The 18,865-nt window shown below is 40.0% G+C and overlaps 2 protein-coding genes across 2 annotated transcripts; both read left to right on the forward strand.

Annotated features, from left to right (window-relative positions):
• Positions 1-5,318: 5,318 nt before the first annotated feature.
• On the forward strand, positions 5,319-8,699 carry LOC119918279 (signal recognition particle 9 kDa protein-like). Its single transcript, XM_038738924.1, has 3 exons — positions 5,319-5,503; positions 5,649-5,717; positions 7,860-8,699. The coding sequence occupies exons 1-3, from the start codon at positions 5,432-5,434 to the stop codon at positions 7,977-7,979; spliced, it is 261 nt and encodes an 86-aa protein (XP_038594852.1). The 5' UTR covers positions 5,319-5,431; the 3' UTR covers positions 7,980-8,699.
• Positions 8,700-9,832: 1,133 nt separating this feature from the next.
• Positions 9,833-17,784, forward strand: LOC119918272 (epoxide hydrolase 1-like). Its single transcript, XM_038738918.1, has 9 exons — positions 9,833-10,085; positions 12,007-12,235; positions 12,336-12,516; positions 12,596-12,814; positions 14,567-14,696; positions 14,908-15,122; positions 15,892-16,000; positions 16,353-16,475; positions 16,965-17,784. Exons 2-9 carry the CDS (start codon positions 12,053-12,055, stop codon positions 17,173-17,175), a joined length of 1,371 nt encoding a protein of 456 aa, XP_038594846.1. The 5' UTR covers positions 9,833-10,085; positions 12,007-12,052; the 3' UTR covers positions 17,176-17,784.
• The last annotated feature ends 1,081 nt before the right edge of the window (positions 17,785-18,865 follow it).

An 18,865-nucleotide genomic window follows, 5' to 3' on the forward strand; every position in this document is an offset into this window, starting at 1 on the left:
AAGAGATCCAGAAGTATCTGCTGTGGCACCACCAGACTACAGAGCAGCTTCTTCCCTCAGGCTGTGAGACTCCTTAATTCATCCTCAACACTGCACCATGTAAAATAGTTCTATTTGTATGTCGTGTTATATAATAATAATAATAATAATCTTTATTTGTAGAGCACTTTTCAAAAACAAGTTACAAAGCGCTTTAACAAGTGTAAAGAGAATAATATCCAAGAGACAATAATACAAAAACAATACAAGATAAAAGCATGAAAACATTGAAAAGACTAAAATACACGTTTAAGATAAATATAAAATTAGTAAATACAATAAAATAAAAGGGATAAAATAAAGTCAAATAAGATCGGGAAAGGCTCTCCTATAAAAGTATGTTTTAAGAAGGGACTTAAAAGAGTTCACTGACTCAGCCGACCTGATTTCCTCGGGACAACAGACCTCTGCCCGAGGATCTAAATGTACATGCTGGTGTGTATGGGACTAAAAGTTCAGAAATAACAATGCGAGAGGCCATGAAGAGCTTTAAAAGTGATCAATAGAATTTTAAAGTCAATTCTAAAACACACTGGGAGCCAGTGTAATGAAGCTAAAATAGGAGTAATGTGGTCATATTTCTTTGTTCTGGTTAAAAGCCTGGCAGCTGAGTTCTGGACAATCTGGAGTCGATCAATAGATTTTTGGGTTAAACAGGTGAAAAGGCTGTTGCAATAATCCAGGCGTGATGAGATGAAGGCGTGTAAAATGGTCTCGATGTCCTTAAAAGTTAACATAGATCGAATTTTTGCTATATTTCTAAGTTGATAAAAACATGAACAAGCTTTGTGGTGTGCTGCTCAAAATTTAAATTACTATCAAACCAAACACCAAGGTTCTTTGCCACAGGCTTAATGTGATTTACTAGGGAACCAGCAGATGGCAGTATTTGATTTGCCATCTGCTGGGACCCAATGACCAGGATTTCTGTTTTGTCTGAGTTCAGTTGGAGGAAATTATTTGACATCCATTTTTTAACTTCACAAAGGCAGTTGTTAAGTGAACTCAGCATTCCAGGGTCTGTGGATCTGACGGGCAAGTATATTTGTGTGTCATCAGCATAAATATGAAAAGAAATGCCATGTTTATGGATAATATGTCCAAGGGAAAGCAGATACAAGGAAAACAAAATGGGTCCTAAGACCGACCCCTGAGGCACACCATATTTAGCTGGACAGAACGTGGAGACATAGTTGTTTACAGACACGCAAAACTTCCTATTTGACAGGTAGGATGAAAACCATTCTAAGGCAGTACCAGGGATCCCCACCCAGTGCCTCAGTCTGTCTAACATGATGTTGTGATCAATGGTGTCAAAAGCAGCGCTAAGGTCCAGGAGTACAAGGACTGAGCACATGCCTTCATCAGCAGACATTAAAAGGTCATTGGTGACTTTAAGCAGGGCAGTCTCAGTGCTGTGGTACTTCCTGAAACCAGATTGAAACTTTTCAAATATTTTGTTATTTTCCAGTACAGTGAGCAGCTGTTTGGACACAATTCTTTCTAGAATCTTTGCAATAAAAGGCAGTTTTGAAATTGGTCTAAAATTTTGTGGGAGGGAGGGATCTAAACCAGGTTTCTTTCAAAGTGGGTTCACGCAAACGGTTTTAAAATAATCAGGGACACAACCAGTAGATAGGGAGCTGTTGAAAACAGAGATCAAATGGGGCCCAACAGAATCCATTACTTTCAGTAAAAACTTTGTAGGTATTACATCAAGTGGGCTGGAGGACACTCTCATTTGTGATACTGTTTTTAGAAGCTCAGACAAGTCGATGGGATAAAACTGGTTAAAACTCTCTTGTTGCTGGTGAGGGACCTCTGAGTAAGAGGCCGCGGGGGTAATAGAGGCTCTGATTGACACCACCTTATTGGTAAAATAAGATAAAAACAATTCACAGTCATCATTACTTGCAGCTGAGGCACAAGGAGGGGTTGGGTTTACCAGCTGATCCACAGTCTTAAACAGAAACCTGGGATTGTGTTTATGTGTAGTAATGAGTTCAGAAAAATAGTGTGTTCTCGCATCCTTAACCATGTTATTGTAGTTAATTAATAAATCCTTCAGACTGAGGTAATGGACTTGGAGACTGGATTTTTTCCATCTGCGCTCTGCTTTCCTGCATTCACTTTTTAGGCTGCGAATGCTGTCATTTATCCAGGGTTGCTTACTAGCTTTAGACGTAGGCCTAACCTTTAGAGGAGCAATAATATTTAGTGACGACAAGCAGATATGACTGAAATGATGGACCAGATTGTTGGTGTTGGAATCAGACAGGTGTTGGCTTTGGCTCTGAAAGACTGCGCAAAACTTTGAAACGCTTTGTTCATTAAAGATACGAGAACACACGGAGCTTAGTGAGGCGGAATGAGTAACAGGCGAATCGCAGCTAAAAACAATACATCTGTGGTCAGATATGGTCATGTCCACTAATTCCACAGAGGAAATGCTGACACCCAGGGTGTATATATACACTCATCTACTGTATCTCATTTTTGTATGGAACATTTTGCTTTTCAAGAGTGGCATAAAGGGAAAAAAAAACTTTATCTTGTTATAAAACCCTGTGTCATAAAATGGTAAATAAATCCACCATGTACCTTGTACTTGTCCTTAAATAAGCCAAAACCAATTTTACATACTAAAATAAATATGCTGGACGTATACCAAATTGTTCGTTTTCTTTCCTCACCGAAAAGGTTTAAGTCCAATTTCATTGACTTCATTCACATGACAAGTTTTTTAAATAATTAATAATAATTAATTAACACATTGAAGACATGATTCATGAAAATCAGTAAAACTTGTGCATTGCTGCCAGAATTGCCAATGACAGCAGTATTACAGCGGTTCAGGAAAAATACTGTAATCAGGTGAAAAGTTTGCATCTCTTCCAAGTTTTCTTTAAGAGGCTTAAGAAAAAACACCTCATCACTAGGTGGTGTTTGACACCTTATTTTGGAAGTTCAACCCAAGTGAAAAATGGATTGAAAACTTAATTATAAAAGCAGAACTGTCATCTTTAAAGTCAAGATCTTCTCACTCGAGCAACAAACAAACATGAGCTGCTGTCAGACACATACACTGGAGCTGATATCCTGCCAGTTGGCCCCTGACAGTAAGAGGCATTGAGGTTCACGGCACCAGCTTGTGTTTCTGTTTTTAAGTGTGTGCATACAATGTTGTGCACATGCCTCATATGTGTGTCTGTGTCATGTGTCCATCATGTAACATTGTACATTACCATTACTGTAAGCCACTTATCCACAGTGGGACCAAAAGAGGCTTACCAGAGCAGAGGCCAACTCAGTCTGTTTATAGCCAAAAATTAAAAGCGCTATTTCTTTATTTAGCTCAGGGGGAGATATATTCTCCATCCCTCGATTATTATTATTATCTTGCTCAGAGTGCGATGCAAAAAGCATCATGAGCATGACATGAATAGCACAAATCAGTCCTCTTTGGCCTTGCAATTGAAAACCAGTAGAGGGGAAAGCCCAGCTGGCCTTGTTAGGCCCACTATTTGAAATGAAGCCTCACACTGAATCTGACTTATAGCTCGAAGAAGACAGTGTTATACATTCATGCCAATAAAGCTGATTTGAATTTGAATTTGACAGTGACACAATAAATAACAGAACTGAACCCTTACGTCTCTCTGGATACACGCTAACCGTTGTGTTTAAAGGTACCCTGCCTAACCCTGCTGGTTGTCTGATGCTCTAAAAGAGGATTATGACAGTGTTTTCTAAAAACAATAAAATAAAAAGGTAGAGGCAAAGATCATATTATGAGCTCTTCTGCCATGTAATACCACTGCACTTTGATAGAAAGGTTCACCTCTGTGAAAAAGGGCAAACTGATTTCACCAAAACAATACCAGCAGTTTTACATTTGCTTCCACGAAGCAGAAGTTTTAGGTTGTCAGGGGGTTTCATACTTAAACTCTGTGAAGTTGATATATTTAAAATTATATATCGAGGCCTGTCCACAGCACATCTCAGGCCCAAGTACTGGTAATACTAACGACATGTCATTGTATTCTGCCTTGTATGCAGTGTGTTTATGCGTGTGGGGAAGTACTGCAACACTGACTCCTTTATTTCCGTGTATTTTGATTATAAAGTCTGAAATAGATGCGAGTCAGCCACTCGGGTGACTGAGCTGCAACTGACTCAGCTGATGATGAATGAGCTGTCAGCACACCACCCACTCCTCACCAGGTCTGTTATTGTGACATCTAACACAGTGAGCTAGTAAATGTCATTAGCTCTGAAGGAAATGAAGCTCACTGTCCTGCTACACTCACTATAACTTGCTCAGAAAAAAAGAGCATCAGCCAAATGTTGACGTGACCCTCCTAGTACAATCTTCTGAGTTCTTCCAATAATCTTTTCTGTCCATAAGAACACCTGAAGTTTGTCTGCCATCTAGTGTGCAACCCATGAAATTCCACATAGGCTACATCCTAACAGCTAAAAAGAAACTACACAGTACTTATGTACATTTTTGAGGTATTCATGCTGTATTACAATTTCATTTAATGATACTATATTACAGATGGGTATGTTATACTTTTACTTCATTACATTTATTTGACAGCTGTAGTTACTACAGTAATGTTGCAGATTAAGATTTTACACCTAAAACATTGTATCAGTTAAAAAATCATTGCTGATACAGAAGACTGAAAGATTTGAAAAACTTTTATATAAAATGTAAATTACGAAATAGTCAGAGACTGCAGCTTTGTGGACCGTTCGGGAGTCTTTCTCAGTTAACCACTAGAGGACGAGCACGAAATTTCACATGCCACACAGCACAGGAAAACTTCCGGTCCTGAGACTAAGGGTAATTTCAAAACAAATTCAGTCAATGGGATCACTTTTCTGATTGATAATTGATTTAACTAATTGATAATTGTATATAATGACGATCATCAGACAACACTACGTTGTTTTTACTTTAAAACGTGGGTGTTTAAGAATGGGATCAGCGCATAGACTGTATATAAAAAGCGGTTGTAACCACTATGGTTGTAACATTAGCTAATGAACGTCAGCTTCATTGACAGATTAGTTTGTGTCACATACGTTTTTAAACTTGAATGGATGGGTTTACAAATACAAGTTTAATTAAGTTTGTTGTCTGATTTGTTATTTACAATTCACTAAAAACATTACTTACTGGCAGACTTGTTTAATTTTAGTTTATACTTAACGTGCTTCTGTTTTGAAAAGGTGACCCGGAAGCAGTTTCGGCGACACTTTTTCTCGATTCTGATTGGCTGTGTTCACGCTGCTGCTGATGTGGTGTTCCGAAGATAGCAAGCCTGGTTAGCCGATTCAGAGATATTCTTTGGTAAAACAGTGACTTTGCTTTGTTAGAATAATGCCTTATTATCAGACTTGGGAAGAGTTCGCCCGTGCAGCAGAAAAACTGTATCTGACAGATCCCATGAAGGTAAAAACCGTTTATTTTATCAGTAGGTTAGCATGCTAGCCGGATAGCTCGTTAGCGAAGTGAATGTGACTGCTGGTCTGAATGTGTTATTTATTTATTTATTTTTACTTTAAACTCTCAAATTCACTAGCTGTTCTGTCTGCAGGTCAGAGTGGTTCTGAAGTACAGACACTGCGACGGCAACCTTTGCATAAAAGTGACCGACAATGCCGTGGTAAGTGATGAATGTTTTAATGGAATTGTTAGTATCAGATGGTAACGTTTAGATGTTGACTAACATGATTTAGGATAACATTACTGTTTACATCGGAGGACACTATAACATATCTGGTTGATGGAGGGAAAACCATTTCTTTAGCTTTTTGTATTAATTGGTATTAGTTTGCCTGGGAGTTTACCAGTATCCAATTCACGGTGACGTGGAGACGTAAGTAAATCTTAAAGGCTAGGTGCTTTGTACGTGAATATACTCAGCTGTAGTCATTCGTTTTGTGTTGATTGATTCATCAGCTAATTGTATCAGCATGAACTCCTCACAATGCACCAGTGCAACCATTGTGTCTACAGACACGCTAGCGGCTCTGGGAGAAAGGGATAAAGCTGTTATTATAAAAGAAACACCCAGGACTGGACAAATGAACGTTTTGAGCGGTTGATAGATGTAAAGCCAGGGGGAGAAGATTCATCCTCATGGGGACATACTTGTCTAAACTATCAAATGCTGATGCCGATCCATCTAGTAGATGTAGAGAGATTTCTCTTTAAAAGTGAGCTATGTGACCTGCTGGCGATGTCACAAACCCATTTAGACATTTAGTAGTCAATATCAAAACCACTGACATTCCACGATTCTCAAAACCAAATTCGATACCACGGTAAAAAACAGAACAATAAATCTCATGTACTTCAATATACACTGCTTAAATTACAACACATTAACATTACAAAAAACAACATTGAAAGTTGTGAGGGGATGTCCAGGACAGATAAGCAGTGATTTTATGTCAATATATTCATAAATGAGCAAGATATTGAAATAAAAACTTTGCAATGTGCCTAAATAATTATTAATCTTTTTAACTTAACTAAAACTAAACTAAACTTAACTAAAATGTATAATATTCAAGGGTGCTCACTACCTATATTGGCAGTGGTTTGAGATTTCTCTGTTGAACAAAAAAAGTTATTGAAGATTGAAACAGGTCGTATTGCACTTTTAAGACACACTGACTCCACCTATAGTGACAGGTGTGCTATCTGTGGATGCCTGGCAGACTGAATAGTCAAAGCTAGTTGCATTTAAACTTATAATAGAATCGCAAAGCCCTATTTTTTTCCCCCAAACAATCACAACACTGTGTTAATCAGCATAATTACACAGTGAAGGGTTTTATTCATGACATTTATAGTATAATAGAAAGTTTGATGTGACTTGGCATGTCCTGGAGCGCTTTCATAACAATAGGTAGTTAAGGTCTGTTGAATGCATTGTATTTATGAAACAGTGATACAATTTACTGTAAACCCTTACTTTTAAATGCATCTACTTTCTAAAATTGCTGCTTAAAGAGGTGGTATTAAGCTTTGGCTTTTTCCTTCTCCTTTATTGAGTTATATACATTTTTTGTGAAAGTGAAAAAACCCAAAGTCCAACCCGAAAGGAGTTCCCATCTCCCACAGAAAACTCTGCTCTGCCTCAAAACAGCTCGTTTGTAGTCCAGCTATTTCCCTTTGATCCCTGTGACGACACAGGGTTAAAGGCAAAATTCGTGCCATATTGTTCGCCAAGCGGCTACTCCGACACGCCCTCAAAAACACCGGTGGAAAAACTGTGAGCTGCAGCACACGCCTCTCCTCTCCCTTCCAAACGTCTAGTTTGTTACTGTGATGTAAAGACATTTGTTACAGATTAATAAATCACCACTCTGAAACTTTTGCTCGAGTCCATGTTGCTAAGCTGTTGAGGGTAACGTATACAGCTGAACCGAAGCCGTGTTTATCATTTAAAGGCAAGATGTATCACTCCATAGCTAAAACGAAATGTTCAACACAGGGTCAAAAGAGGAGCTGCAGCAATGTGCAGTATGACAAAAAATATGGTGTTATTTGAAAATGAAACAATGTAAACCTGCTCTGGTACAACCCCTAATTTGACCCTGAAAATGAGCAGAATACCACCTCTTTAAAAGGGGGGGGGAAATGGGTAAGGGAAGAGGTGAAGCAAAAGAAACTGGCAATTTTACAATATTTTTTTTGTGACTTTTTAATCTGTGACAAAAATTGTCACCCCAGTTTGTCAGTTTTATGTAATAGTAGCTGCCATTGCCCTCATGTAGTCTTTTGTCCATCCCCACAGTGTTTACAATACAAGACAGACCAGGCCCAGGATGTGAAGAAGATCGAGAAGCTCCACGGAAAACTGATGAGACTCATGGTGTCCAAGGAGACGCACAGCGGTGCCATGGAGACGGACTAAAGTGCTCTAGTGGCGCTGACCTTGTAGAGCACCTGGACTGAGTTCAGTGGACAAAATGGTGGAGAGAGCACAGAACCATCAGAGTGCTATGTGGAGTCTGAGAGAGGGCAGTGAAGAGAGAATGTTGCGAGATTGATCTGGCTGCCTACACTCTTTTAATACTGTCAGAGATGTGAGATATATACTGTATATATTCTCAGGATTTTGTTTTTTTATGATACTTTGTAGTCATTAAAAATCCCATCATCCAGCTTTTCCTTGTCAGGCATTTTGATCACATCCCTGATGGTATTAAAATAAAGTAAGGTCAGAGTAGGCTGCTGGGAAATTTTAGGAAATGTAGAGATTGGAAAATAAGAGGGGCTGGGGGGAAATGTGGGACAAACTGTACAAAAAGTACAAATCCTCTGCTGCTGTGTTAGCAGCTTTGGCATTGAGCATGGAGTGTGCATTTATTTTCAGTTTCAAAGGGGACGAAAAGGACGGGCAATAAAGAGGCATTGCATGTCTTTTCTATTTACATCTATGTTGGATTCAATTTCAGCACAGCGATTGGTTTCATTTTGTTTGTCCTCATGGATTTGTGCCATGCGAATGAAGCAGGACCTTCTGATTTTGTATTGAAGGTGTGGAGAAACCCACGATTTCAATGGAGAAACTCCCACACCTCCAGATGCCATTGCGTTACATAGTCAATAAATGTTTATTTACCCAAGTACAGCCAGTATCTCCTTTTATTGATCTAGTATTGTGTGCAGTGTTTTAAGAACCATAAATGACTGCATGATTAAAGCTCAACTGGATGTGGAATGTAAAATCTGAAACTGAGATTTAATCCTCAAACTTCAGGGTCAAACAAATTGTGGTCACATTTTTACAGGTCTTACAGATGTTGCTGTCTGTGGTGCATTATGAAGAAATTGCTCTTGTTATGTAGTCGGGGAACCAGACACATTTGCAGATACCTCTGGCCCTCCTCCCATCCTGACATGTTTCCACCGGAAGTGGATCCGGGCAGGCCAATCGCAACCAAGAAGCTGGGTTTGATATGTGTTATGTCCAGCTGTTGCTGCGTCCTTGTTCAGTAGGAGATAGTAGGACAAGGTCATCAGCATAAAGTAGAGACTTTAGCTCTCTATGTAGGAAGGAGAGGCCAGGAACAGAACAGTGATCCAACAGCAAGTCTGCTTATATAAACATTAAATAGGATACTAAAGGACAGTACCCGCCACAGCTTGTTCACCCTGCTGCCTTCTGGGAAGAGAGATAGAAGTTTCTGCTACCACACCACCAGACTGCAGAGCAGCTTTCCCCCCCAAGCTATCAGACTCTTAAACTCTAATTCATCCTTAGCATGATAGTATATTTCTGTTTACCATCTTTCATAATTGATTCTTTATTGATGTATATTGTCTGCTATGTATCTGAAGGGAGTTACAAAACTAAATTTCATTCTATAACGTGTTGTGACAAAAAACCTACCTACATAAATAAAGTAGGACTTAAATTGCATCCCTGACAAATTCACTTTGTTTCTCAAATTTTAACAGCACACCTTTTTCCCCAAATACATTGACCAGATTGAAATATTTTTTAAAAACTTATAAAACAAGTGAATGTCATGTGAATATCTTCCCACGTTTTGTTTGGTGTGCATGTTTAAGTGTGAATGGTGTATAAATGGCTGCTGGTGAGGTGTTTCGGGAAGAAGACAATTAGATTTTTACTACATTCGTCATGGAAATGTAGTATTGTTTTATTTTGAATACTACAGAATAATTTACTCCGACAACTGCGGACACAGATGCCACGGTAGGCTCTGACATGTCGTTACTACACGTCCCATCATGCACTGGTGTTTCTACAGTTCCCACGGCAAATGTTGATCCTCTCATGTTTTCCTTTAATACGCGTAGACTTAAAGCGTTACCTTAAACTAATAACTCTGCTGCTCCTGTTGTTCCAGCTAAACTTAAAGATTAAGTTTGTGATTCATTTTAAGGAGAGTGGGCGAGGATAGTGGGGAAGGATTCAAGGAAAACTGCTAGGAATCGAACGGGACCAGCAGGGCAGCTGTGGCGGAAACGTGGAGCTTGCGGAGAACAGGTAAGACAGCTAAAACCAGTTCTGGTGAAATTCTTTTGACTGTGTCGTTGACGACATGCGTTGAAACAGTGATGCTGAATATATTTGCTTGTTTGGACCAAGTTAAAGTGAAGTTGTTAAACGTGGTGCTGCGTCACGAGTTCAGCTTAAAGTTGCTGAAGGGAAAACTTCGGACTCTGTCCACAGCAGAGATTTTCCTGCTCGATAGTTCAGCTTCAAGTTTCCTAACTGTGTCGCTGTCCAGCTGTGGTTTAACGTTACGTTGGATTGCAACATGAGTCATCTTTATCACCTTTAATAGCCAGTGTTGTTTTAATAGTTTACTGAATATGCTAAATATGTAGACCACAGGCGTGTTTAGCCTTCTACAAATACCTTAATATAATAATGTTACACTCACTATAATAATTGGTGTTTGTGTGTGCGCATGACCCGGGACACAGGCCTGTACATCTGACAGGTCGTTGAACTGCACTGAAAGTGGTCTGTTTTATGTAAGTCCAGTCTTGTCCTCTCATGGATGGCTGTTTGAGCTATGGTAGCTCTGGATATACACACAGTGTGAGAGTACAGTGGGGGGCTGCCATGCCTGCAGCTCTGCTGAATGGGAAAAGCTTTGTCATGCAGGTCTCAGGACTCTGTGCGGAGGAGCCAGGGCAGCCCTGTTCTTTAGTTTAATCCTGTCAGCTGGCCACAGCAACAGTAACAGCAACACTTTTGTTTGACTGGTCGTGCTTTTGTTTCTGAACTCATGACTAATGAAATAATTGGGCCCCAGACTCAGATTACACCTGGAAGTCATTGGAAATGTTTGTACTTAAGTTTGTTGCTCGCAAGTGGGTTACAGTTCCATTCTTATACAGTGTTAGTTTCTATATAATCATTCAACCATTCCTCCATCTCTGCTCTCAGTCTTTGCATTTACTCAATTACGTTTCACATGAATGACTTTAGATGTTGTGGCATCAAATTAGAGCCCAAATTGGCATGCCGATAATATCGGCCTATACTAAGTGCAGATAAATCTGTATCTGTGCCAATAAATGACAATTAAAAAAGAATTAAGAGACTGATCCTTCTGTCATGTTATGAGTGTTGTCTATGCATGGTCTGTCCACCAGAGGGCACTCTGCAACTCCCCGGTTGGCAACACACACAAAAATCCACCACAAAACATAACAATTAGCTGATGTGATCAGCTGTACTTTTCTTTTATATTACATATTATATTTTTATTTATAAACAATAACAATAATATAAAAATGCTTTCAGGACTTTCTGGGAAAATTCATTCATTAACACAACCTCAAACTATCTCGGTATAACAGTTTTTTATTCCTTTAGAAAATATATTGCTATACCTTATATTACCAATATACCACCTAGTCCTTATTTAGCGTTCAGTTAGTTTCAGTATTTTGTCACATACATAGATCGTATATAAGAAGTGGATGTAGTCATAGACCTGTTGGTTTGTGGACTGCCATTTTGAAGCCTTGAGTTTTGCTGATAGAGTGAAGCCATGTTGAGTTTTTGCAACCAGCGGCACCGGATGTGACCAGAAGAGTCGCCCTCTGCTGGCTGTTCAATAGAATGCAGGTTTAAAGGACTTCCACATTGGATTCACGTCTCAGACCGGAACTTCCCGATGGGTCACATATAATGATTCTTTCTTTTGTCTATGTCAGGTATAATAAGCTGGCTGCAATTTTAATAACGAGTACATGTTTGCACGTTCTTTAAAGGTGCAGTCATAACATCATGTAACAGCACATTTAAGATATATTACTGTGATCACAAATACGGCTACATCAGTTTTGTAATATTGTGGAGTTTTACTGATGTCTTTATGTAAAATATCTGTTGATAAATTGTTCCATCTGTTCTCCACTTGTGTTGTCTCCCTGTTTCCCCTGTCCAGTCCTGTATTTCTCCATCCATCCTTCCCTGTGCAGACGCTGAGCAGCATGTTCACAGAGGTGCTGGTTGCTCTGGTGATTGGAGGACTGATCTTCTTCCTGATTCAGAGGAGCAGGACCCAGGTTCTAAAGACAGAGGATGGCTGGTGGGGACCCGGGATAACCCCTGATGGTGTGGAGGACGTCACCATCCACCCCTTTAAAGTAACCACCAGTGACGAAGAGCTGGAGGTTAGATTCACTCTTAGCATTTACAAATAAGGCAGTTAACCACTAAGCAGACTGAAAACATTGTGAGAGCTTCCACATATCTTCTCTCCTTTTCTGTCAGGACCTATACCGAAGGATAGACCAGACTCGCCCTGTCCCTTCACTAGAGGATAGCCAGTTTAATTATGGCTTCAACTCTCAGTACCTGCAGAAGGTGGTCTCTTACTGGAGAAATGACTTTGACTGGAAGAGACAAGTTGCCAAACTCAACCAGTATCCCCACTTCAAAACCAAAATCGAAGGTGAGGCTGCACTGCTGACACATTCATGCAGAAGATACTGTTGTACCTCTAATCTGTTCTTATCTGAACTTCCATCCAGGCATCGATATCCATTACCTGCATGTGAAGCCCAAGAAGGTGCAAGAGGGAACTACTGCAATTCCTCTGATAATGGTTCACGGCTGGCCTGGCTCCTTCTATGAGTTCTATGGATTGATCCCTCGGCTAACAGAACCATCAGACCCAGAGGACCTTGTGTTTGAGGTGGTGTGTCCCTCCATACCAGGGTACGGTTTTTCTGAAGCGCCACATAAGAAAGGTATGTTTTTCTGGTAGACATGGGAAAATATAAATGCTAGCTGTTTGAATTTTGACAACTCTAACAATATATTCTTAAGAACCTTTTCTCTTGCGGTGGCAGAGATGCTCACAAGTCTCTGAGCAAGAGTCCAAGTCAAGTCTCAAGTCTCACGTGGTTATTACGAATGCTGTATCACCTTCTGCGTTCAATCCAGGTTGCTTATAAAACTGTATAACTATAAGAAATTCTGTAACTCGAACCTGTTTTGCATTTAAAACTGTGACGTTACAGAATCAACAATAAACCTGCAACCTGTTTTTAACTTACAGAGTACAGCCATGTAATGTGCAATGCAGTTAATGACAGCTTATAAAATACTGTAAGTCAACCCCCCCCACCACTCTCAAACCAGTGTAACATTATAACTAAATAAAACTGTAAAGTTACATGGTGAACAATAAAGCTGTAACCTGTTTTTAACTTACAGAGCACAACCATGTAAAGTGCAATGCAATCACTGACAGCTTAAACTACTGTAAGTCAACACACCCTGCAGACTCTCAAACCAGTGTAACATTATAACTAAATAAAACAATAAACCTGTAACCTCTTTCCAGCCAACGTTAGTAATTTACGTGATGGCAGCCAGCAGGACGTAAATGATTACGTTAATCGACCGCCACAAGTTTGGCAAGTAAACAAACGCTCATTCATCTTTTCATAACGAACGACAGTCGGAGTTAACCTCCCGTAGGTCGTAGCTGAAGCAAGAAGCAACAAACGTTAGATGGCCAATGCTGAACTTAACATGTTTACTAACCTCAGGTTACTAACCTATTTGCGTTCAGCGCGTCTTTGTTTGGGCCTTCTTTGAAGTTTTAAAGTCAAAGTTTATGATGAATGGCACAGCAACTGCCGGTGTTGTGCAGCCGCGCGCAGCAGATGCTACATGTTACGTAGGCAGGTTATAGGTAACGCAGGGAGGGAATAACAGCAAGCTCATCAGACGTTTCCTAAAAAATAAATATTGTTCATGAGTCCCGCACCTTGAGTCCGAGTCGAGTCTGAAGTCTTTTGAGGACGAGTCTCAAGTCGAGTCTGAAGTCACTGTGTGTGCGACTTAAATCGCACTCGAGTCCGAGTCTCTAACTTGAGTCCCCATCTCTGTGCGGTGGTGCTGTTAATACTATAGCTTTCTGCAAAGTCCCTATAAAGATTTTTTTTGTCCCACTGAACATAAAAAAACAGCTGAATGAGTGTATGGTATAATAACAATAGAAGAAGCGTTATTATGCGCAGATCACACGTATGTTCAATACTATGGAAACCAGCAAAGAGTAAAGATTGGACGCTGACTCCAAACCAGTTAATACCAGATTATGACTCGACAAAGACCCAACTGGGATTCAAAAGGTTGCCCATTTCCAAAAACACAACATAAACACATCTAAAGTTCATGCGTGCATCGAAAAAAGATCTGAGTTTGTTCCAAAAAGCGCATGTGACAGAGTTAAAAGGTAAAACAAGATGAAGTAGGAATTGTGCAGGCTTGTTGTATTAAATTGTTTCAGCTTGTGCTAGTCATGCCTAGTAAATTGGCAACTGAGTGAAAACATAGACAGGGTTCTGCATGATAAACTAGTTAGTTAATTAATTAATTAATTAATTAATTCACTCTATATTGATGTTGAATATTTAACTCGTTCCCTTTTTCTGTAGAAACTGCCTGGTTTCATACCGCAATTTCTAAGTGTAAGTGTGTGTGAACAGGTTTTGATTCAGTTTGTGCGGCACGCATCTTCCACAAACTGATGAAGCGTCTGGGCTTCCAGCAGTTCTACGCTCATGGAGGAGACTGGGGCTGGCTGGTCACCACCAACATGGCCCAGCTGGAGCCCAAGTAAGAAAAAAATCATATATATTATATGTATGGTTTTAGATATACAGTATTTCAAATGCATGTATTGTATTGGCCTAACATTTTACAGTGAACACTCGTCCTGGATGATGATATGTATATATTCTGTATTTCTGTACACTTCTTTGTAAATTTTTAAATAAGGTATCACTCCATTGCTCTGTGTTTTTCTTTTGTTTCTTTCATACCCCAGGACAGTCAAAGGCTTGCATGTGAACTTTGCCCCGCCCTCCAAGCCAGGGTTGCCCATCGTTTTATCCATCATGCTTGGCCGTCGTTTCCCTCAGCTGTTTGGCTTCACTGACTTAGATATTCAGCGTCTCTTCCCCTGCACGGAGAAACTGGTGGTGGAGCCCATCAAAGAGTCCGGCTACATGCACATCCAGGCCACCAAGCCTGACACCGTGGGTAAGGACCTGGGGCCCGTTTCAGCAAATTTGCAATGTGCAAGCTGCGACTTACAACATGAGACCCGTTTAACTGTTGAAAAGATACAAATTGCTTTTGTGAAACGGGCCCCAGGGGCAGACGTTCTTAAGCAGCATCACCGTAGTGGAAGATGTGTATTAGCCAAGTATAACAATAATAATCAACTTTATTTATAGAGCACTTATCAAAACAAAGTACAAAGTGCTTCACAAGAGATGCAGAGAAAGAGAGAGATGACATAAAGTACCACAGTGAATGATAAAATACACAAGGGGAAAAATAAAATAAGAAATAACAATAAAATACAACATTAAAATAAGCAGGATAAAAGAAACAGGAACGATAAAAGAAACAGACAGCTCAGATAAAATCAGGACATGTTTTCTAATACAGTGCGTTTGTAGTAGAGTAACAGATGAAAAGGTATTAGCATTAGCAGAATTATATTGGTCTCCATGATCACTTACACTGCGAGCAGCCAGCAGCGAGGAGATTTAGTATTTCCTTGGGGCTCGAATAATCAAGCACGAGTTTGAAGACTGAGGAAACCAGCTGAGGAGAAAAGGTGGGGTAGAGTTTTTAGGGGCGGTGGTAAATCAGAGGAGCAGTTTAGTTAGACTGCTTAAGTGGAGCGTAACATGTGGAGTGTACACACATGTTCCAGTGAACATTTCTACACACATATATCTATGTGTCTCTCTTTTTAATCAACAAATCAAAAAATGTCCTACTGTGATTTTCCCCTCAGGTCGAGGACTGAATGACTCTCCAGTGGGTCTGGCGGCATACATTCTGGAAAAGTTCTCCACGTGGACGAGCCATGACTTCAGGAACCTGGAGGATGGAGGACTCACCAGGTAAATAAAGCAGAACAGAGTGAGTCCGTGCTGGTATTTACCATCATCACATCCTTTTCACCATCCTTTAGTATGAAGATCAAACTATCAGATACCAATATATGCAATCATTTGTGAATGTCATCAGTAGTTGGATCTTATGTATTAGCAGCAGCCCCCAGGCCCCCTTGTAAAATGGGATTGTTTTGAAACGGTTTTGCACAAGTCACATTTGTCCACAGTACTAATCCAGAACAGATACAGAATATATTGACGACTGGTGGGTTCCTACAGGGACTACCGCTCAGTAGCCTCTTGGCAAAATGATTGTCATTAATATAATGTGAAACCGTGTGTGCGTGGTGCCTTGCAGGAAGTTCTCTCTGGATGATCTGCTGACTAATGTGATGATCTATTGGACGTCTGGCTGCATCGTCTCCTCCATGAGGTTCTACAAGGAGAACTTTGGCAAGGGCCTCAACCAGCCTCACTCGAAGTGAGTGAGAAGCACAGAGTTTAATGTGACCAGTTGGTTACAAAACAAAAACATTGATCCAACGATGCTTAAAGAACAGAAGAAGCTAACTGTGTGAACTAATATATCTATTTAAGCCACACTTTTCATTTGTGAAGTCACATTATAACCTTTCAAAGGAGTTCTGATGAAATTAAACATTTTAAAAATCTTTTTTTACAGGGTATTTTCATCATCGTTTGATTTTATTTGGATTTGAGTCAAAGCATTTGAAATCACAGCGTTTAGAGCTTTTAAATCATCTGTGTTTATTATATAGATATTAACTAATATATATAAAGCACATTGATGACATTTATTTTTCCATTGAAAGTTGTTTATTTTTCACCAGGTCATTTGGTTTCCAGAGCCTCACATCCTCCTTTTACTGAAACAGGTTGTTTAGGGTGATCTTAATACCTTACCCAGCAGTGTGTAAATCTAATGCTAACACCTCATCGTCTCTTACAGGATGCCGGTGTACACCCCCACCGGCTTTGCCTGCTTCCCCAACGAGCTGATGCACACTCCCAAACTTTGGGTTAAACAGAAATACCGTAAACTCATGACCTTCACGCACATGGCCCGCGGCGGCCATTTTGCTGCCATGGAGGAGCCCCAGCTGATGGCCGAGGACATCCAGAACTTCACTAAGACGGTGGAGAAGAAGGAGAAGATATAAAAGGGGGTGTACTCACAGACAGATAAATAAACTAAAAGTATGATATAGGAGTATTGAAAGCCAGATGGATGAATGGAAATAAACTGGAACACTGTGGTGAGCAGCAGTAGTAGACGTGGTGATTCCAGATAGAGAAGTAAGCCCTGTGTTTCTCTATGAGGTGGAATACATGACATAGTATAGCTCTATCAGTGAAAGTCCTGATCGTACTTCTTCAGGATTAAGCCAGTCTTAGGCAGTATAAAGTAAAATAATAAAGAAGTATAACAGACAGAGCAAAAGGTGAATTCATTGGATTTGTTGACCGCAAATTGTGGCAATTCCTTAGTTTGCAATAGAAATGGACAGATAGTGAGAAGACCTGGGTTGTACAGTAATAACAAAAACAGATGTTACTTTTTAGACGTCTAGGCCTTTCACTTCTAAACTCTTAAACAGTACACACTTTTAACATGAAGAGCATATTTTCACAGCCTTTAATACTAATTCAAAGTACTATTTAAGCTATATAGAAAATGTTGTAAAAAGGTTTCATCACAGTGTGTCAGTCACGTGCTGTGCTGTGGGCTTGATCAGCAGCCACATCACTAGTCCCAGCAAAACCACAGCTACATGTGTCAGTGCCGTTTTAAAGCCAGGAACACAGAAACCAGCGGCCATTCATTCTGTCTCCTGCCTTCCTCAAAACGTTCCTCAGCCTTGTAGTCTTGAACAGTTTACTAAGCAGCTGCAGATGGGAGGTCAGAGGACACTTGTTGTTATTGTGTTGACAGGCTGACAAGGTGCCAGGCATTCCTCTGACTGATAACGTGAAACCACAACAATGCTGCCATGTCATCGACCATTTCCATTGAATAGCACACTGCTGCTGCAACCACAGCCGCCTTTGATTTATGTGCTAGTGATCGTAACGTGCACCAGCTTTGCATTTAGTCGCGTTGGTTGACTTTGATTTGCTACAAAGACTAGAAGCACTGGGTGCTTACATTGATGTAAGCCTCCTCTAAAGCTCCAAGTGTAATCCTCATGAGGTTATTGATATTCAGTGCTTTTATGCATGCATTTACTTACCAATTCAGTTTTAGGGGCATGATAGCCCAACACGAGAGTAACAATCCTGAAGAAAGAGTCGAATCATTATCAGTGCTCATCATGTTGATCTTGAAGTTGACAAGCTTTGTCTGAAGATGATTTTCACAATATGGGCATCCAGAATGTGTAGCTGGTAATGCCTTGAAATACTATTTTTTTCACAATAAAATGCCCAAATCAGATCTTTCTTTGACAAAATAAAATGAAGTCTGAGCACTGCACTGTATGATCTGTTACGTCTGTTATTTAATACAGTTTCTGGAGCATCCACATCCACTGGCACCTCTCTTGTATTTTATGTATGTGCTGCATCACAATTCTTTAGATTTGGAGCTTGAAAACCCGGGACCTTGGACCATAGATAAAGACTAAGTTAGAGCTGGGCTGGGCAGTGTTTTCCAGCATGTTTTGTTATATTTGTTGAAATTCTCTTTACTTCCCGACAAGATCAATAAATCATATGCTCTGACACAAAAAGGAAAAAACAAATCCAATATCTGCGACTGTCGCAGGACTGTAATGAAATGAAATGATTGGCTGACCTAACTGCCTGTCTACCTACCTACCTGTCCACCTGTGCACTTACTGCACATGAACA

The sequence above is a fragment of the Micropterus salmoides genome, unplaced genomic scaffold (assembly GCF_014851395.1).
Source record: "Micropterus salmoides isolate LMB-PRFRI ecotype aquatic unplaced genomic scaffold, ASM1485139v1 Ms_hic_scaffold_23, whole genome shotgun sequence".
NCBI classification, from domain to species: Eukaryota; Metazoa; Chordata; class Actinopteri; order Centrarchiformes; family Centrarchidae; genus Micropterus; species Micropterus salmoides.

Coding starts and splice junctions, on each gene's coding strand:
- LOC119918272 (XM_038738918.1), top strand. CDS start 12,053: ATGTTCACAGAGGTGCTGGTTGCTCTGGTGATTGGAGGACTGATCTTC. Junction 12,236..12,335: donor CCAGTGACGAAGAGCTGGAG/GTTAGATTCACT, acceptor CTTTTCTGTCAG/GACCTATACCGAAGGATAGA. Junction 15,123..15,891: donor CACCAAGCCTGACACCGTGG/GTAAGGACCTGG, acceptor TTTTCCCCTCAG/GTCGAGGACTGAATGACTCT.
- LOC119918279 (XM_038738924.1), top strand. CDS start 5,432: ATGCCTTATTATCAGACTTGGGAAGAGTTCGCCCGTGCAGCAGAAAAA. Junction 5,504..5,648: donor ATCTGACAGATCCCATGAAG/GTAAAAACCGTT, acceptor TTCTGTCTGCAG/GTCAGAGTGGTTCTGAAGTA. Junction 5,718..7,859: donor AAGTGACCGACAATGCCGTG/GTAAGTGATGAA, acceptor CCATCCCCACAG/TGTTTACAATACAAGACAGA.